The sequence below is a fragment of the Nycticebus coucang genome, chromosome 2 (assembly GCF_027406575.1).
Source record: "Nycticebus coucang isolate mNycCou1 chromosome 2, mNycCou1.pri, whole genome shotgun sequence".
NCBI lineage: Eukaryota > Metazoa > Chordata > Mammalia > Primates > Lorisidae > Nycticebus > Nycticebus coucang.
The window spans coordinates 58075204-58097557 of record NC_069781.1 but is presented as its reverse complement, the minus strand read 5'-3'; the positions used below and the strand labels follow the sequence as shown (position 1 = coordinate 58097557).

At 37.1% G+C, this 22354-nt stretch overlaps 1 protein-coding gene across 2 annotated transcripts in view; it reads right to left on the bottom strand.

Moving 5' to 3' along the window:
• The window catches only part of MLLT3 (MLLT3 super elongation complex subunit), a 279354-nt gene that overhangs the window by 99675 nt on the left and 157325 nt on the right, over positions 1–22354 (bottom strand). For both annotated transcript variants that reach the window (XM_053571693.1, XM_053571703.1), the window contains exons 3-4: positions 16627–16709; positions 7225–7368 (exon numbers count right to left, since the gene is read on the bottom strand). In XM_053571693.1, the coding sequence (XP_053427668.1) occupies positions 7225–7368; positions 16627–16709 (227 nt within the window). The remainder of the gene's footprint in view (positions 1–7224; positions 7369–16626; positions 16710–22354) is intronic.

Here is a 22354-nt window from a genome sequence, read left to right as displayed (position 1 = left end):
CTCCAGCATTCACATCCTATATTTCCCTTTTTATTCACGTCTTATTTCACTGGCTTTCTGTGCCCTGGTAGCAGGAGCTAGGGGCAAGGTTAAATGACAGCTGCTTTCAGGTATCACAGAACTTCCTTTCAAGACTAAATTATTAGGTTACTATATTAAAAACATCCTACATCTCATCAGCTAAACTGCCACTACTGGGAAGTCTGCAAGTCTGCAGAAAGAAGCATAACACACTGTCCAATATCAACAGCTAAACACTCAACAGAACTTTGCTTAGAACACACTCTGGGAACACCTCCCTGTCTCCCTTCTTTGTTTTTTAGCCTTTGCTCAGTTTATGCAGTAATGGTATTTAAGCATTGAGCTGAGTGAAAAGAACATCCCTATTTTTTCCCTCTTCACTTGAAAGGTAAATAGGTAGGTTTGCTTTATACTACAGATATGTTTTGTGCATATTTCAAAAGTCTAACTGTTCTGCAACCAGTTTATGTTACTTTCAGAATATATTAAGTCATAAAACCACTAAATAGGTTGGGTGACATAAATAACTTCCTACTTATCATGATCATGCTTTCCCTAAAACAATTTACGAGATCAATGTTACATTTGGAATTAAGGCTTACAAGTTTGACATTCTATTTATCATTGATATGTATGTTCTACTTTCATGATTTAATTTTCCAGGGGGGTCAGGAGAGGCAGCCAAAGACACAGAAGAGCAGAGAAAATACCAAATATGACAGAAAATTAACTTCTGGGAAACAGCCACATAAATGAGGAAGCCAGCTTGATCTTCCATTTATTAAATAAATCACCTTTTATCAGTGCCGTTGAAAAACAGAAACATTCTTTTATCTTTTGAGGCAGACAATTACAGGATAATATATCAGAAAATAAAAAAATAAAAAAAGCACACTTGATCCAAAACAAATATCCAAAAATCCAATGAAGCTGTCCAGTGACAGCCACTAAAATAATCTTCTCTGTATCATTTTCTTTGAGTCATTTTTTAAAATAAGTACCCAGCTATCCATCTCTAGGCACTGTCGAGATGAGTTTGCCACAAAAGCCACTTATATTTTTAGAAGCCAAAGTCTTGACAAATTAGTTCCTAAGAACATAATTTGTTACACATCGAAAGCCTAAAAACATAGACCTTGGTTACAGAGGCTTCCGTATCTTTTTGTAACCTTTCCAAATGTAAGTATGTGGGATGAGTACCCATAAATTTAAGTCAAAACCGAAACACTTAGAATATTTCCAATTTAAAATACATTAAAATGTGGTCTTTGAAAGGAAATGAAAATGGCTTTAAGCATATGAAAAGTTGCTCATCATCACTCATAAGAGAAATGTGAATTAAAAACGAGATACATCCATCAGATTGCAGAGGCATGGGGTGAGGAAAGACCTTAATAAATCCTCTTGTGAAGGAGCAGACACCCTTAATACATTGTTGGTGCAAGCAGAGAGTGGTATAAAATTCTTGGCAGGAAATCTGTAAATGTCTACCAAAATTTAAATTCTGCTTTGCCTCAGAACCACGTTTCTGCTCTAAGGAATTAGACATACCCCTCCATGTGTACAAAGAACTATGTATAAGTTTATTTACTACAAAATTGCTGGTGGCCTAGCAGAAAGCTCACTGTATGTCATTTTATACTGTGTGCATTTACATATTCAAAAAAATTTTAAATTTGAGGGAGAGATAATGTGATCTGTACAGTTTAGGAATTACAAATGTTCTCAAGTCCCCGACAAAGGAAACACTAAACCACGCTCACAATATCCATTGCAGATCCTTGCAATATAATGCTGTGTTCATGCAGCTTGACATAGATGCATTAGTAAAAGCTCCTTATCATGAGATTCCTTTGGTTCTTTAATAACCAAAGCCCCTTGTTGGAGGTCCTCTGAATTCCATTTCACAATAAGCAATGTTTCAGAAAGATTCCAATTTATTCCTTGCAAAACATATCATATATAAATGTAACTGTCACTCTGAGAAACAGGACCGCATTATGCTGCAGACTTAATACAGACTGAAAGCATGTTCCCTATGTCTTCTCCAGCAAATCTTGCCAAATGGGCGTCTGAAATGTCCTATTGAAACAGGTGGTGTCTGAACAAAATTGGATTTCTGCCTATAGAAACCCTAGTTTTAACAACTGCTGTGGTTAGTTTTAATTTTCAGTCCTCAAAATTAACTGCTTACCAGTGATTCAGAAATAAACTGAATAACATGTTTAGACTTTGCCCTGTTTAACTGAGGAAAGGAAGAAAAGAGGAAAGGAAAGGAAAGAAAAACCACAGGTATACACACATGCGCTCTCTCTTTCTCTCTCTCTCTCTCTCTCTCTCTCACACACACACACACACACACACACACGTCAATACCCTACCACCATCCCATAATAAAGGACAGAGCTGGCTGGGCACAGTGGCTCATGCTTGTAATCCTAGCAGTCTGGGAGGCCAAGGCAGAAGGATTGCTCTACATCAGGAGTTTGAGACCAGTCTGAGCAAGAACAAGACCCCACATCTACTAGAAACAGAAAAAAATTAAGGGGCATGGTGGTACACATCTGTAGTTCCAGCTTCTCAGGAGGCTGAGGTAGGAGGATCTCTTGACCCAAGAGTTTCAGAGGCCACTATACACTACAGTGAGACAAAAGCAGGACTTTAACTCCCAAAAAAGAAAAAAAGAAAACAAACAAACAAAAAGAAAAGCCCAGAATCACAGCAGACCACTTGATCATTTGATTTCCAAGCCAGAAAAAGAGAACAACTGTAAAATAGACTCAATTTTCCAAAGATGTTTGCCTCTTTTAGACTATCTTTGTGGAAGCACAAGGATGCAACTCCCTTGCTGGGCATATTACACTATTACACATGAAACCATCTAAGGGAACAATAGTTTTGAGAAGTCTTTAATCTGCTAGAAATTGAGAATTAAGAACAATGGTAAACATAATTTCACCAGTGAAAACCTACATCTTACAAAATGGTATTCCAAGCAGACCTAATACACAATATCTGATATACAGTATTTCTTTGCTTTGTCAACATCCAAAAGAAAAGCTCATCTTCTTTCATCCACTGTCTTAGAGCAATGGATGTCAAATTCTTCAGTTCTGTTTTTCAGTTATGACTGAATTCCAGACACTAAGAAGGTGTTAAGTAAAATCATCTATTGTGATTATCCCGTTTAATCCCAACATCCTGATGAGAACAATTTGACAATCATAGATCCAAAAGAGATCTATCAGTTAATTATTTTAAATGAGAAATAAACAGAAATATCTCAATAAAATGGAGAGGTGCTTCTTAATGATATAATTTTGTCCTTTTGCTTAAAATTTAAAGATACATTATTTGTCCTTGCCCTTAAAAGTTTATTGTTTACTATTCCCTTCCTCACCAAAGAACTACTTAAGATCTCAAAATAAAGGAAATAACCTCCTTTAATAATATAACAATAAATATAAATAATGGAAAAAATTATAACTATGTATATAATAATAAATATAAATAATAAATTTTAAAAGAAGCTATGAAGTTGTTTTTTTCCATTTTCTGATCCCCTACCCCTGTACCTTTTTCTTACCGAAGTCCTGACAGGGGGCTAGGTCCTAAACCAAATCCACTATTTCCCCAGCAAGTTATAATGAGGTCTACAACTTAGAGAAAACTATCTTCGAGGTCCTATAAAAGAAATCATTCAGTTTTTCAAAAGTCTCGGAAAATAACTGCTTACATCCAAATGGGCACTACCCACAAAAATTGGTTTTCTTTTGAAGCAAGATTATCTTTAGTATTAGGGAGTTATTCAACAGAAAAAAAAAAAACAGGGTACATTTTTTCCAAGAGAGAAGTACAATAAGATTTCATTGAGACTGCAATAGAACCTCTATAGCTGACCACCTCTTAAAGCTGACCTAATTTTCATAGACCAGACATGTACCACATGTATGTATCAGTACAGGAGGCCTAGAATTTTATGTTGGCCACTTCCATATATTGACTAGTTTGTTATAGCCCTTTGGGTGCCAAGTCATAGAGGTTCTACTGTATTTTTTTAAAATGATTATGACATTTAAAAAGTACAGTGAAAAGAAAAGAACATTGTTGACTCCCCCCCACAAAAAAAATATCATGTAGCTATAGGTTCACAGATTATGAAATAGAAAAAATACGTAATTTTTAAGATTCTCTGAAAAAAAGTTCTTTGGAATTATTTTGAGAATCAAAGAGCATTTTTTCAAAGATGCTGCTAGCTCTAAAAACATTTCTGATCTCTTGAAAAGTGAGCTTACCTTTTAAAGGCACCATGTACTTTTTGGTTTAGGAAGGAATCTCAGTGAAACACTAGTTTGCTGCACTCATGTCTGAAGTTATACATAATGACTATACAAACAGTACATATGAAGAAGGGTTCAATTTTTTTCTTTAAAGATAGAACATATATAACTATGTCACACATATTATTTTGAGGTATAAGGAACACAGGACCCCACCTACGTACTACCCCAAAATCCAGCCAAGGAAAAAGTTTATCTGAAGAGACACAGCCAATGAACAGAAGATTCCTAGTACAATCAAAAGGCTCCTAAGTTATTAACACCATCATAGGCTACATTAAGTCCAAGTTAAATGTTTACAATGTCAGATATAAATAATATAAAGCACTGCAAAATCTAGGTAAGTCAAAATATGTACTTTTAGTCTATTAATTGGGGTTTTATATTTTTATAGAAGGTTAATTTAACCGTCCCAAATGAAATGGACAAAATCTGTGGGATTACTATGGCTTCAAATGAATTTTTAAATTTTACTTTTATTACAAAATTCACTGTAATCACTTCCTTAAAGAACTTGTAATATTTTGAAAAATGTGTGCCTAGAATAGTGTATAATTCAACTTATTATTTTAGAGTTACCAAAACACAATCTAACAGGAAAACACCTGCAGGCTTCAAACAGCATTTAAACGCAAAGAAGCCAAGTTAGAAGTCAAGAATGATCATTCTGAGATATGTAAAGGCTGAGGGGAACCAAGAATGAGAATCCACCAGGGACCTTGTCAGGATGCAGCACTGCCTGTCACTGACTGTACCCGCTCCTCCAACGCACAGGCAATCCACGAGTATGGGGGGACTACGGAGTTGCTTCAAAAGATTCTTGTGTTATATTTACTTTTTCCTATGAGTCTTGCAAGAAGTCTGATATACTCAAGATCCATAATTTACACACTCCAATTACTTAGCCAACTACCCAAGAGGGATATCAGAAGCATAAAATGCCACCCTCATAAAGAGAAAAATAATGAGAATGATTATGATTTAAAACAAACCAGCTGATTGTCAAGAGCATAGCCACAGGTAAATAGCATCAACTCTGTGCTTCTGATAACTACAAAAAGAAACAGTTTTTTTTTTTTTTAAAAAAACACCTTCCTTACAAAAATGTCACGAGTCCCTGACTTTAAAATGAGTTGTGTTATAAAACCCCATTTATTCATGAAGGATATCCCCATAAAATACTGTAAGTGACAGCCCACCAGTACCTATTTAACCTATAATTTACTGAAAAATATTACAGTGAAAAATGAAATGTGGTAAAAGTACTTGTAATGCTTCAAATATACATTAACAGCTCAGCTAAAGGAACAGGAGCCTGACAAAACAGGACTCAAAACCATGGTGTCTGGGGTCGGGCATGGTGGCTCACGCCTATAATCCTAGCACTCTGGGAGGCAGGGGGGTTGCCTGAGATGGCCGGTTTGAGACCAGCCAGAGCAAGAGTGACATCCCATCTCTAGAAATACCTGGGTGTTGTGGTGGGTGCCTATAGTACCAGCTACTTGGGAGGATGAGGCAAGAAAATTGCTTCAGCCCAGGAATCTGAGGTTGCTCTGAGCTATGATGCCACAGCACTCTACCAAGGGTCACAAAGTGAAACTCTGACTCCAAAAAAAAAAGGAGGGGGAGTGTTTCCATAACCCAAAATGTTCACACAATTATATATAATACAACAAAATCTCCATAGTTGACCACCTCCCTACAATGGCCACATCTTTATGTTGCGACCTAATTTTCATAGACTGGACATGCACCATATATACATACTAGTAAAGTAGGCCTAGTTCCTCATGTTGGCCACCTCCCTATGTTGAACAGTTTCATACAGTCCCTTCAGTGGTCAACTTATAGAGGTCCCATTGTACATAGGGAATGTTCTCATGCGAGGAGACATAGCATTTCTGAGGTTCTTAAAAGTGGTTGTCCAAGCCCCAATAAAGGGAAAGAACTTCTGTGCTACAAGAAACCCAGCTCTTTCCCATAAAACCCTCAGGTAGAGTTTATCAGTAAAATGAAGCACAGGTTATGGTCTACACATGCTTATATAAAATGATAACTTCACAGATATAAAAACTATATAAAAACCTTCCAGAGAAAGTAAGTGAAAAGGATCCTAGAGTAAAGAACACATTGCAAAATAGTTGGGGTCTGCACTGCCCAGATAAGATGGCACCGGAAATTCATGAAGCAGAAGTTCATGATCCCAATGACATGCATTTTAAGGTGTGTTTTATCCAGTCAAGTATTTGTCTGTATAGCTGACTTAGAAGCAAGCAAAATCCCAAACGCTTATTTGCAAGAAACTCCACTTGAAATCTTGCTCCATCCTAACCGAATCACCAGGGCAAAAATTTATCACACATTTCTCATCATTACTTTAAAAAGAAAAATTCATCCTTTACCCACATTAAAATTCAAATAAAAAATGTGTATTTAATGACTCATGCATAAATATATCTTTTCTATTAATTACAGTCAAAAAATTTGGACAATAACTCCTTTCTATAGATTCTTAACATAATGTTCAACTTAACCCAAAAGTTTCTATAAACTTCTGATACCACCAACTTCAGACAATGTTCTTTTTGTAATTGAGGATAGTTTACTGCTTGGTTTTGGCATCTGTCAAAAGAAATTTGAGCTGCACAGATTTTGATTTGAGGCTGTTTTAATCAACAGCTTAGCAAACACTCATACCTACTTAAAATACTGTTTGCCTACCTCTTCATTTCAAACTGAGAGTTCACAGCTAAGTCATTAAAGAACTTCATGTCTTTTACCTCTCACAGAATACTGTTGTGTTTCTTAACACATTAGCCACTAGTTTTTTACAGGGAGGCTTTCACAAGAGAGTGCCACTTACCCCTCCTGCCTTCAGCAACTTTCTCCTAAAGTCCTCTGTAGGGTTGTTGAAAGTTAACTTTTCACAGCGGAGGTGATTTACTGGTGGATGGCCTTCAAGATGCAGGAATAAATCATAATCAAAGCGAACTTTCCTAGGTTCTTCCTGTAGGTAAATAAAAAATTAAGAAAGAAAAGAGTTACACACAAACAGAAACTTTAAAAGCAAAAGTTTAGTCCCCACAAAGAGTAGAAAAGACTTAAAACATCTAACAGCTATAGTGTCAAAGCAGTACTGGAAAAAAATGATCACAGAATCATCTATAAGACAAAATGGAAATATCTGATGAATTAGTTTCCTGTGGCGGCGCCTGTGGCTTAAGGAGTAGGGCGCCGGTCCCATATGCCGGAGGTGGCGGGTTCAAACCTAGCCCTGGCCAAAAACCAGAAAAAAAAAAAAAAAAAAAAAAAAAAAAGTTTCTTGTGTTAGGGGAAAACCAAAAAGAAAAAGCTCATCATCTGCCCTACCATCTCTCAAGTGGTGTGACACCACCAACCCTGCCAACCAACTAAAAACCTAAAGACATCCTTGCCCTGCCCCTACCCCACTATGCCATTGAAGGCTGTCATTTTCTCTTCTCAATATTTCCTGAACAAGCCCTCTAATTCCTACTGCCATGCTTTTACACTCATTGTCAAAACACTATAAACTCCCTCCTCTAAATAGGTCATCATACTTCAGAGAACATTGTCTATAATTCCTCCTTCCTTCAGGCCTCAAAAGTTATCTATGTGAAACAAAAATCTATCCATTTTTACTTCCTAGTTAAAATTCTAACAGTGTCCAACAGCCACTGGGACAAAAACCTCATCTCATTTGAATACCACGGGAGGGCCTTCCTAAACTGGGGTGTTTGGTTTCATATCCCGCCACACCCTTCCATCCACCTGATGGCCCCAGCACACTATTGCGGGTTGCTTCCCGGTACCTACCATGTTCTCGATTAATTCTGCTTTCACTACCTTACTACCTTCACTGCCTGTACCTCCTGATGTACCTGGATAACCTCTCATTCTTCTCCACTCAGATGTCACTTTTGGGAAGCTTCCCCACTCCCCATTGCCTCTCCTCTATGTTGTACACCACCTCATCTCCTCAACAGCTCTTAGAATAGTTGTCTTCTTATCTCCATTCACCCTACTAGATCATGAGACTGATGAAAGCAGTAACAATGTCTGAATCATCGTCGTACCTTCAACAACTAGGTTAGTGCCTGCATGGAGCAGAAATGCAATAAAGATCTGTGAGATGAATAAAGAATGGCATTTTCCCAAATGAAGAACTAGCAGGAAAAAAATAGAACCCTAGACAAAGAAACACAATAATTAGAATTTCATGATGCCCAGATTCAACTCTTAAGTCATATGTTAGAGTTGGCTGCACATTCACCTCTCTGCACACGGATTTTCAACCATCCAAGGTGAAATTAAGATTCAGGATAATAATAGTAAAACTAACATGCACTTTAACATTCATTTCATTTCATTCTCACAGCTCTCCTTTGGACATTTATGAGCCCTGTTCTGTAGTTATATTATTAATACATGGTGAAACAAAGTGATTTGAATCTACTTTTTTTTTACTCATAAGTCTTAGCACCTGAAACTGTCACAACAGAGGCCTTACTTACTTCAAATCCACAGTTTCCACGTCCTGTCCAAACCTCCCCAAATCATAATCGCTACTAATTTCCTCACTACCTCTTCACTTCTACTTCAATCTAGAATAAAACTTGCTCCTCCCCTCCATTACCAGGGTACCATCCTCTCCTAGCCATTCCTTCTCAGTCTTCTTCACAGAGTCCTTATCTTTCTTCACTGACCTGTGTGCTAGTTATCTTTCCCCAGAGTTTCCCAGGGAGATGACACCTATTCATGGGAGTCAGTCCCGCCTGCATGGCAGTAACTTCCCTTACTCTGGCCCCAAGCCAGCCTTGAGTTGACTCACAGCAGCATCAAATTCATACATTATCTTAAACCACAGTTATTTTCATCTAACTTTTTTCCTGTTCTCTACATTTTGGCAAACAACAGCGATCCTCACTACTTGACAAGGTTAAAATACACAAAAGTCATCCTGGCTCTTCCTTCTCCCTTACTCACCACAGTCAAATTTTCTCCCAGTTCTATTTAGCATTCCTCTTTAGGACCTCTCAAATCCACCTACTTTCTCTGAGGACACAACTATTGCCTGAACTTAGACTTTCAGCATTCCTTACCTCCTTTCCTCCCTGTTTTTGAATTTACCTCATTCTACTTCCCACAATGACTAGAGAGTGATCTTTCTGACACAAAAATCAGGTTATTTCTTTCCATTGACACAAAGGCCTTTAATGGTTCATCATTTTCTATTTTACAATAAAACCCTACCTCCTTAGAATAACCATTATAAGTCTCTTACTACTTTCTTGTATTTCTTTGATCTCTTACTATGCTATCTTCTTCCATAATTTTGAAGCAATTGCAGTTTTCCAATATTTCATATCTCATTCCTTTTGCCCTTCACAAGCAGTGCTCCTCATGTCTTAAATGCCCTGTCTCAGGCAGCACCTGTGGCTCAGTGGGTAGGGCTCTGCCCTCATATACCGAGGGTGGTGGGTTCAAACCTGGTGCTGGCCAAACTGCAACAAAAAAATAGCCAGGCATTGTGGCAGGCACCCGTAGTCCCAGCTACTTGGGAGGCTGAGGCAAGAGAATCTCCTAAGCCCAGGAGTTGGAGGTTGCTGTGAGCAGTGTGATGTCACAGCACTCTACTGAGGGGGATAAAATGAGACTCTGTCTCTACAAAATAAATAAATAAATAAATAAATAAATAAATAAAATGCCCTGTCTCCCAGCACACCTCCTACTCCACTGCCTAGTTAATGCAAACTCATTATTCAAGATCCAGCTAAAACATTACCTCCTCTGCAAAGTCTTGTCTCACCCTCTCAATACTATCTGAATTAGACATCCCTCTTATAGCATTCCTGTCTAAGTATAATTATCACATTGTAATCATTTGTGACTTAGCTGTCTCTTCTCTAAATTGTAAAACAGTCAATGCAACCTTAAAAGTAGCCTGTGGCTCAGTGAGTAGGGCGCTGGCCCCATATGCCGAGGTTGGCAGGTTCAAACCCAGCCCCGGCCAAACTGCAACAAAAAATAGCCGGGCGCTGTGGCGGGCGCCTGTAGTCCCAGCTGCTTGGGAGGCTGAGGCAAGAGAATCGCGTAAGCCCAAGAGTTAGAGGTTGCTGTGCGCCATGTGACGCCACGGCACTCTACCCGAGGGTGGTACAGTGAGACTCTGTCTCTACAAAAAAAAAAAAAAAAAAGGTAATTAAAAGAGAGAGTAGTTTTCTGTCATGTCACTGAGAGTATGAATTGATAAAGCCTTTTTGGTAGACATTTTGGCAATATCCTTCAACATGCTAAATGCATATGATGTTTGACCCAGTAATTCTACCTCTAAAAATCTCTTCCATAGAAATATTCAAATATGAGCACAAATATATATTATAAAATGCTGATGGCAGCATTATTTATAATAGGAAAAAAATTAAGAATGATTTGCATTATCACCATAAAATACCACTCAGGTGTTTAAAAATACTGACTCAGAAAGGCATATTGCTCATGAATTAAAACCGAGTCACAGAAAAATATGCAAGTATGATACAGTATATACCTGCCAATGTCTACACTGATATATATTTTACCTATGTGAATGCTCAGGGGAAAGTCTGGAAAGGCTATCCCAAATAGTGAAAAATTATTAAATGGAGTCAAAAGAATAAAACTTCTAAGTTTTATCATATGCACTCCTGTGTACTTTATTAAAGAGAAAAATACATTGATGAATTCAATTAATCACTATCATATGAGGAATGAAGTAATAACATTTCTTTATAGTCCGTAACAGTCTACAACAAACAAAAACATTACTTTCCAATAAAACTAAAAGTAGGGAACCACAGAAAGTGACTCTTTGTCTCCAGACCTTAAGTATAATTTTCTTTCAAAGACTGTTTTTTAAATTAAAAAAAAAAAAGTATCCATGAACTTGTGCTCTGGCCAACTGAATATCTTCTCTTAGAGGGCAGACATTAATATTACGCAATGTATGCTCCTCAGAAAAGACTCTTCTTCAAAGTTCAAATAAGACAACATGTATTTGTTCTATATATAAAATGAATACATTTCCTAGAGGTGGAAATCTGGTCTTGGCAACATTACTCCTCTCACTCTCCAGAAGCTTGAGTCCTTGACATTTACTCCAGTATTTTTTTCTGAGAAGAGACTATAAGAGAGAAGCATAGGATCCTTTCCAACCTAAAGAGGCTCCATCAATTATGTTTCAGGTGCCCATTGGTTTAGAGCTGCTGAGACACACATGATCCTACAGACAGGTTTGTTTTGTTGTGCACAAAAACAAAATAAAACACAATAAACACACAAGGAATCAAGAGAAGTACTGACACTGCTGCCGCTCTCGACTCTGACAGCGCAAATAACTGAGCAAGACTGAAGACAAGCTCATTAGAGAGGCGGGGAAAGCAAAGGGTGGGGCTGGGACCACGGACACAATGACAGAGTCAGGTCTCCTCCATCCTCACATGGAACCCTTTTTCCTGCTTTCTCTCATGCCTGTGCAAACTGTCAACAACACTTTTTCAAAAACCATTACTACAATGAATGTTATCTTTCAAGACAGCAAGACAGAGATGAGTAAACTCCAGAGATAAATAAAATGATACTCAAAAGAAATGAAATGAACATTCCATTCCTAGACTTATTAAATCTTTATCAATGGATTATTTCGGTAAGAAATATATCCAATTGGACCTAGAAGATATTATGCTAAGTGAAGTAAACCAGACACAGAAAGACAAGTATAGTATGAGTCCACGTATATGATATATCTAAAATAGTCAAATTTATAAAATCAAAGACTACAATGGTGGTTTCCCAGGGGTTGGGAAGAAAGGGAAATGGGCATTAAGTTTCAATTAAGTTCTTAAGATGAGTAAGCTCTACAGATCTGGATGTATAACATTTGTACCTACAGTCACCAATAATGAACTGTACACTTAAAAATTGTTAAGAGGACCGGGTTGGGTGGTTCACACATGTAATCCTAGCACTCTGGGAGGCTGAGGCTTGAGCTTGAGCTCAAAAGTTTAAGACCAGCCTGAGCAAGAATGACACCCTATCTCTACTAAAAATAGAAATATTAGCCAGGTGTTATGGTGGGCACCTGTAGTCCCAGCTACTCAGGAGGCCAAGACAAGAGGATCACTTGAACCCAAGAGTTTGAGGTTGCTCTGAGCTATGATGATGCTACAGCACTCTACCCAGGGTGACAGAGTGAGACTCTGTCTCAAAAACACATTTTTGTTGTTGTTGTTAAGAGGCTAGATATCATGTTAAATATTCTTACCACAATAAAAACAAACGGCAAAAAAGAAAAAAGCTTAGATATCCAGATCATAATATAGCAAAAATTTGATTTCTAAGATACTCTAAGATAAATTAAGAGGTCACAAAGAAATAGTAATTTAGTTAAAAATTTAATAATACAAAAAGTACTTAGAACAATATACCCATGTATCCTCCGCTGAAATTAAAGATACTAACAGTTCTACCAAATTTTCTTTTATCTTTTTTTTTCTTTAAAGAATGTTATACATACATAGTACATAAACTTCTCCATCCCTCCTCCCTCAGTAACCAATGCCCTTAAGTTCCTGTGTTACCATTCCAGCACATCTTCTTACGCTATGTATGTACATTACTATAACATCACTACTTAAGTGGTTTATAAAAAAACAAACATCAATGTATTATAATCATAAATACACTTCTGCAACTAAAAGTTGCAGTTATCATTTTTGAGACTTATCTTGTAGCCAAATTAAGTACTGTACAGAATTCTATACATTATTATCATTTACTGATCCACGTCTCCACATAATTAGGTATATCCTACTGTTTCATATCACAAATACCGATCTTATATGCCTCATTGTGAAAATAGCAATCATAATTAAAGCATGAAATTTCAAAGAAAATTTCTAATCTGGGGCGGCGCCTGTGGCTCAAGGAGTAGGGCGCCAGTCCCATATGCCGGAGGTGGCGGGTTCAAACCTAGCCCCGGCCAAAAAAAAAAAAAAAAAGAAAATTTCTAATCTGAATACTAAACAAACGAAAAAAAAAAAAACTTATTTAACAGTATTCGGCTTAAGAGTCTATTTTATAATGACCCCAAAGAAAGAACTGCTTTCCATTTCATATGCCACTTTCTTCATGTTTTAAGAAACTAAAATCCCTCACATAGTGAACCATAAGCCTTATGGTCATAAGAAAGATGACACAATATGCAATATGCATTCATCATATCTTGGTTTTGACTCTGTTCTGTGAATTTCAAGAAGACTAAATTTGTGTATGTGCATGCTGGGAGGGAGTTAAGGAGTGGTACTAGCTGCCTCTTTATCCTTCATTTGTTCTCTTTTTAAAGCTGGTGCACAGTTATTTCTGTAAAGTCGGAAACTAGGAAATTCAGAAAATAGATCTCTCTGCTCAACTGAGAGCTTGTAAAAATAACCAGAAAAGTTAAAAACAAGAAGACAGAAGATACTTCACTGCAGCACTCTTTTCAAATGGAAACCAAGGCGATGTCCAATTAACTTTGGTGATGAGAAGACAGTGGTATTACCATAACCATTCTGATCTTCCCACAAGAGAACATAATTGCCTATCCCCTAATTTCTTGGAGACAAGAACTTTTATGGCTTGGAGGCCTAGATTCTTCCTAAAGTGTAGCCTAATCCCTAGATAAAATTAAAACGCTGGATAGAGGATGTGGTAAGAGGTGAAGAAAAGCATCATATAATCTTGATTATTCAAAATGTTAAGATATTAATAAAAGGGTAGAGAAGGTGGGGAGAGTACCTACAGGTTCTGAATTCTTTGCCATAATTTAAATTAAAAAAATACTTTGAAAAATGGGCAAAGGATCTGAATAGCCATTTCTCCAAAGAAAATATACAAAACAATAGCTTAGGAAAGATGGTCAATATCATAAGTCATCAGAGAAATGCAAATCAAAAACAAAAATATTACTTCACACCCATTAGGATAACTATAATTTAAAAACTGGAAAGTAACAAACATTGAAGAAATTGGTGGTAATGCACAAAAAAGAAGAAAGAAAAGAAATCAAAAAAATTATTTTCTTCATACATTGCTGGTAGAATTACAAAATGGTATACTTACTTTGGAAAACAGTTTAGCAATGCCTCAAAAAGTTAAAGACAGTGACCATATAAGTGAACAATTCTGTCTAGCTATTTACTCAGGAAATGTGAAAACATACATGTATTAAAAAACGTGTAAATTAATGTTCATAGCAGCATTACCCATAATAGCCAAAAAAGTGAAACCAATTTGAATGTCAACTTATGAGGGAACAAAATGTGGTATATCTATGCAATGTGATATTATTCAGCTATTAAAAAGATTAAGTATTGATATATTTTGTAACATGAATGAACCTTTTCAACATTACACTAAATGTAAGAAGCCAGACCAAAAAAAGGCCACATATCGTATGATTCTATTTATGTGAAATGGCCAGAATAGGGGCGGCACCTGTAGCTCAGTGAGTAGGGCACTGGCCCCATATACAGAGGGTGGCGAGTTCAAACCCGACCCCGGCAAAACGGCAACAAAAAATAGCCAGGTGTAGTGGCAGGTGCCTGTAGTCCCAGCTACTCGGGAGGCTGAGGCAAGAGAATCGGCTGGCATTCTACTGAGGGCGATAAAGTGAGATTCTGTCTCTTAAAAAAAAAAAAAAGAAAAGAAATGAACTGAATAGGAAAATCCATAAAGAAAGTAAGTAGATTAATGGGTGTCAGGAACTAGGGGGAGGAATGTGGACTGATGCCAGTGGTTAGTATTTCTTTATGTGATGATGAGAATATCCTGAAATTAGATAGCAGTGAGAGTTGCACAACTTTGTGAGTATATTAAAAACCACTATGGTGCACACTTTAAAATGGTGAGTTTTATGATATGTGAATTATGTCTCAAGAAAAAAGAAAGCCAAAAACTATTTTTAAGGGAAATTCCGTTTAAAATAACAACAAAAAAAAAATCAGTACATCAATATAAAGGTATATCATATAAGCAGATATAGACGCATCTCAACAAATTTGATTTTATAAAATCATGTGAACAATTCAGTGTTATCCCTACTGAGAAAGATAGCCATTGTTCTAGCAAAGAATTATTGCTTCTAAGGCATAAAAAGAGTATAGCCAATAGAAAGAAAGATTTAGATCAATAATCTGGTCGTATACCTACTAATTTTGCTGAACTGAAGGCTGATCCTTCTACAGATTTAAAAAGCCAATGTTCCAGTGGAAGGTACTAAAAGGACTAGCGAATATGCAGATTCTGGGGATTTACTCCTAGAGATTCTGATTCAGTAGTTCTGGGTGGAGTCTGAGAATCTCACTTCTAAACTGCCCTTGGTTGATGCTGAAGCTGCCCAAGGACCCTACTTCATAGAACACTAGTGTGGATAACATGACATTCTATTTGCTCAGTTCCTTATGGTAAAAAAGTGAATTATCTCATTTGAGGACTAGTTTTAGAAACTACAATACCTTTGGAGGAAAAATAGATACGTAAGCACTTAATAAATGGTGACATAATATCTAGGATTTACTAATGCTACCATGCTTATGTATATATGAGGCATGGTTCTAAATATTTTACACAGATATTATTTCATCCTTCTAACCACCTCATGAGGTAGGTACTCTTAGCTCCCATTTCATAAATATGGAAAGCAAGCCCCACTGAGGTGAGTAATTTGTCCAATATTATATAGTCTATGTGTTCTGCTACACAGGTACGGTAGAAAACTTTTAAATTTGGTAGAAGTTATAATAACTCAAGTTGAAATAAATGCACATGTGTATCGTGTATAATCAGCTAAAGATAAAATGAGATTTTTCCTTGTCAGCCTCAAAAAATTCTAGAAATATGAAAATGAGAAAAAGAACATTTTACTGAAAAATGTAACTCTTTTTTATTTTATAAATGTAACATTAATCTTTTTAAAAATGGTAATAACTCTTCTCTTTAAAGAAACATTTAATGAATCTCATATAAATCTGACTTCATATAATTGAAATTATCTAGCCACTTCCTATATAATTAAGGGTAACAATAGCCAAAATTCCTAGAAAACAAATTTAACTTTTATTTTAAAATCATCTAGTGACAGAAGTGCTTATGAGTCAAAATTATTTTAAACATCATTTGGTTAATAAAGGATCTTCTACTGAAAGATTAATGAGTAAAGATTACATACCTTGTTTTTAAAATAAACCTCAATTGGCAAAATGAAACCAGCATACCCAGATTCTTCTACTTTGTAAGGTGGATCTTTGCACACTGTAACATTAAAAAAGAAAACAGGTAAGATGAGAATAATACACAAAAAGACATTCTTCTTTATTTAAAAAGAAAAAAAAAAAACCATTCTGCCAACTGGATCATGCCAATTTTCACAGCCCTTTCACAATCCCCCAGAGGAGTCTCTGATCTCTTATTTCTTCTCCAGAATTTAAGTATCAATAATTTTTCCTAGGTAAAGCAACCTGTAAGTTATTCAAATCTTGACGGAGGATAGCCCAGCATAGTTAATCTTGTTCACTAATGAGTGAACTTCAGTTGTTATCACATACCCTAAAGCTTTAGGGAAACTGAGGACAGCTCCTTATGACCCAAAGCTCAAAGGAACTGTAAGTTGGCTAACAAAAATACTAAGTCTAGCCTTTGATGCAAGTCACTCCCGACCTAAACTGCTCATGTACCTGAGATTCTTGACTTCTACTGTCACTTTCCTTCCTTAGAAAATCCCTAAACCCAGGTGGTGCCTGTGGCTCAGTCGAGAAAATCCCTAAACCCAGAGTCTCTCAATGTTACAGATACACATTAAAACTCATTACCTGTCTGCTTTCCCCTCATAAAAGAATGCTTACTGAAATACTGGTATACATACACATCATTAAAATCTAATCACATCCTAAGACTACTTGAGAAACAATAAGGCTTTTTTTTTTTCTGGTGGAGTTAGAAGGAAGCAAGACTAGGCAAGCTCTTAGAGAAGGAGAGGTTCTAAGAAGTTAAATAAGATTTCATCTCGCTAAAATTTTCATCAAACCAAAATCAATCTCAGACCAAATGAAAGCATTCCAGTTAAGACCACATCTTGGTAGTATCACAAAGTAAAAACGTATGTGCTAAATACGAAGGCCCATACCCTAGTCCTTCAAGAACTCCTGAGCAGGTGCAGCTCACCTGTCCCATCGTCACCTCCCAAAACCCTTGTGTGTTGTTCCAATGTATGGATTCCTCCAAAACGTGCCTGGCATTTCCCATCTGTGCCTGGTCCTCCTGCTATTGCTTTACATCACACCCTGAAACTACTCTGCCTAGCCTCTGCTAATGCAAACTCCAAATTCTTCATGAGGCCTTTGTAGACCACAAAATACTATTATCTCTTCTCCTTTTACCTTCCAGAGCATTGGCTGTCTGAATTATTGCTTTGATATTCAAGAGAGTTCCTTATATATTCAAGAATTTTATCTGCTAGTTTCATTTTACTGCTCAAGAACAGAAAGATTTACCTCACGGAGCAAGAGAGTGTCAATGGCTCAGGCTACAGCAGCCAGTACACTTGGGTGCCAATCAGGGATCCACCTCAGGCTGGGCCAGCTACCTCTGGAAAATTACTTCACCTCTCTGAACCTTGGGTTCCTCTTCTAGACAGTGTGAAGATTCATCAAGGTGATTATTATAGACTGGATGTTTATAGCCCACCAAAATTCATACACTGAAATCCTAACACCTAATGGTAATAGAATTAATAGGACATTTGAAAGGCAATTAGATCATGAGGGTGAGAGGCCTCATATGAGATTAGTGTCCCTGAGAGCTCTCTTCCTTCCACTACGTGAGGACATAGTGAGAAGACGGCAGCCTAAAACCTCAAAAGGTCCCTTACCAGAACCTCCCAGGCTGGCACCTTGAGCTGGGATTTAGTCTCCAGAGCCATTGGAAGTAAATTTCTAGTGTTTATATGTCAAAGAGTCTACGTACTTCATTACAGCAGCCTGAAAAGACCAAGTTAGTGATATGTGTAAAAGATACAGCACAAGGTTTGGTACACAGAAAATCTGAGCAAGAGACTCCAGCGAAACAGAAAATCTATCTCTAAAATATACAATCACGATATTGTTTGGGGGAGTATTTTTGGTTTTGAGACAGATTCTCACTTTGCCCCTCTGGGTAGAGTGCTGTGGCATCACAACTCACAGCAAACTCAAACTCCTGGACTCAAGTGATCTCCTTGCCTCAGCCTCCCAAGTAGCTGTGAAGAGTGCCTGCCACAATACTCAGCTAGTTTTTTGTTTTCATTTTTTTAAGACACAGGTCTTAGTCTTGCTCAGGCTAGTCACAAACTCCTGAGCTCAGGAGAGTCTTGAACTCCTGAGCTCAGGTGATCCACCCACTTCAGCCTTCCAAAGTGCTAGGATCACAGGCGTGAGCCACCACGCCCAGCTGTATAGCATTTTTAGATGACAATTTTTAAAAGGCAGCAAGTAGAGAGCCCTGAACATAAATCAAAAGACTCAGGTCTACATCCCTGGATTGAAGACTCACTTGAAAGCATACCTTTCCCCTGAAAAGGGAAGAAACACCATCTAAACATCTGTAAGCATGGCCTCCTATATGCACAGAGACTCTGGGGGAAATAGAAGTGTGAGGCATTTTCACTACAGTAACTAATGTTGATAATGTACACGAAAATTGGTTAGACATTCCACAAGTACAAACATGGTTACAAAGAGATAAACTGGAGGCAGAATTTAAACTCCTGACAGTCTCCTTTAGCCCACATAAATCTCCTCAAATTGAAATCAAAAACAGCAAATCAGTAATGAAGCATCACACTTGCTATTATATGTTTCTCTAACAGAAAAATGAAAAGGCAAAAGACCCAAAGAGAGGGCAGCGCCTGTGGCTCAGTCGGTAAGGCACCGGCCCCATATACCGAGGGTGGCAGGTTCAAACCCTGCCCCGGCCAAACTGCAACCAAAAAATAGCCGGGCGTTGTGGTGGGCGCCTGTAGTCCCAGCTACTTGGGAGGCTGAGGCAAGAGAATCGCTTGAGCCCAGGAATTGGAGGTTGCTGTGAGCTGTGTGAGGCCACAGCACTCTACCGAGGGCCATAAAGTGAGACCCTGTCTCTACAAAAAAAAAAAAAAAAAAAAAAAAGACCCAATGAGGCTTCTTACACTGTCCACCCGCCAATGTGTCAGGAATATTCAAATACCCTGAACTCTGTGGGGCAAGGAGGTTGCCACTAAATGCAGTCCCCACCACAGCTAATAAACTAGGGTTACACCCATGGCATTTCCAGGTTGCAGAGACCCTTTTCCGAACAGCAGTCTCAGTATCCAGGTTGTTTGAAATTAATCATCCCCATGTCATTTGAAGGAAGTTTATTTTGTGGGCTGTGGAACATGCCAGAAAAGTTATAGCTGTTCCTCTGTACACCCTTTTGTATAATTCATTTTCTCTATTCTGAATGCAAATTACTCCTATTATAAGAAACGAGTGTTAGTGAGCATATCTTATAGTTGAAGGCCTTTGGATTTTTTTTCCACTCCTTCAAAGAAATGACATGCTATGTATTAATATTCTATAGAAGTCTGGTTTTATAAGAAATTGTTTACCAATTCATACCTTAATTTTTTTTAAATGCACTATTTTTATCAATAACAATGAACAACATCTGCAAAGCACCCTGAGTTCTTATTAGAGGCAAACAATAAAAATTTTTACACATAATAAATGACCAGAAAATCAGTAGCAAAAAGTCAAATTAGTGGAAGTTGACTATTTATTTATTCTGGTACCTTATGATAAGAATCATTAACATGAATTTCTAAGTTAGCTCCAAAAAAGAAATAAAAGGTAAAACTAAGAAACATTTAGCCAGTAGAGATAATATATTAGACATAAAGCAATTATTTTTAAACTAGTAGAACCATGTTCCAAAGAGACGCCTTCTGTCACTCAGCAACACTTCTGTGAAAACCCCTTCTTGATCACTAGTCACTGTGTCAACTTTAAGAGATCTAAGCATCCCAAACCCTTCATTCTTCCTCTTGATAGACCAAGAATCAGATAATCCTTAAGATCCAGGTAATAAAAGTCCAAGTCTCCGAAGTTATTGAAGAGATATTCAAACTCTAGAAAGCCACCAAATTTATTAGAATAAAATGAGAGAATACTTGTTTTTTAAATTCTAATATTCTGTTAATATATAGTTGCATTCTGGCATGTTTACTCAGAATAAATCATTGAGAAACTTTATTCCTGTCAAAACCCAGCCAAGATGTCAGTTCTTCCAGAACATCTCCCTTGTTCCTTTCCCACTCTTCTTTCCTTGCACTGAATTCACCTCTCTGACCCCCCCGCATTGAGCCCCTTGCAGTCAGCAACCATCTCCTTACTTATATATAACTCCCAGCACTAACACTGAGCTAAATAATAGGTACTCAGCAAGTGTTTGCTGAATTTTTAAAAGATTCACACTACCCGCCCCTCACTGACTTATCTCTGCCAAAGAGATTGCTTTCCAATAGCAATGATGAGTTGATACAAGCCAATCAAACTCTTCTCCAAACTCTCTACAGTCAATACAAACCTTTAAAAAGTGATAGAATTGCCATAGAGGAATCTTCTCTTGAATACTAATACTCAATGTGGACCTGATTCTAATTGTAATAGTACAATATATTAAGCATTTGAGTTAAGCAATTGGGCCAAAAGACTTCTAAAGGCCATTTTAAAAACAACATTCCGTGGTCATAAATAATGGCTCCCCTGTCCTCTCCACACATTACTAGCCAGGAACTACAAGGTTCTAACTGGGAGATGTTTCCCAAACTCCTTTGTTTAAATAATCACATGTACCTTGTAAGTCTACTAGTACACAATACTCAAAATTCATGCTTGAGAAGAATAGACCAAAATTTTCACTTAAAAATGAGCAATTGGGCTTTTCCCCACTAAAATAGCTTTTTAAAATAATAGGCACAATATACCTTCGAATATATAATACATAGCAGGATGCTAACTATATACATTGGCAATTAACCTATTTAATTTTTAATTTAAGGAACACAAGAAATAAAAACAAAAAGGAAAAAAAGTCATGAATTAGGTAACTCAAAATAAGTTAAATCTTTATTTACTTGGTGAAATTTTTAATATTCTGCAGGAGAGAAGTATTTGAAAAAGAGTTATGCTTAGTACAAAGAAATAAATACTCATTCCTTAGGTGAACATATGAATTTATGCTTATATAATTTATTATATAAATATATATACAAGAAATAATTTATTATATAATAATTTATTATATATACACATATACAATAAATACATTTAATAACTAATAGGACCAATTTTTTAGCACCAAGTTAAAAAAAAAAAAAAAAACTCTGCCAAATCCACAAGACTTTCTTTAATCTTTAGAGGTATTCCTAGGCAAATGAAAAAAAAAAAACAAACTTTTTTTTCTCCCAAGCTTCAGGAAAACAACTGGTAGAGATGCTCTCCAGAGCACCTCTCCAGTCTGTGCAGACGTTATGATTTATGCACATCTGAATATTTGTGTAAAGGACATGGATCAGTGGCCCATTGATAATTATTGGTTTTACTCTATTTGCCACGCAGAGCCCTTCAGGAAGGAAACACACCACCCTTTCTATATAGACTAGCTATTACTACTCCTTTGTGCCAATGTCCCTCCCAGCTTGAGGATTTTGGACTCCTTTTCTTCTTGCTACACTTCCACCACATCAGAGCCCCCAGAAATGGGGAAAACAGGCTATGCAGCCCATCTCATAACCCCAAACAATTCTGCTCAAGCGTCTGGAAGTCTAGGGCCAGAGTCTAGTAGTCTGAGTACCACGGGGTAGCTCACCGCCCTGCTACTAAACGTGGCCTAAGCCTTTATAC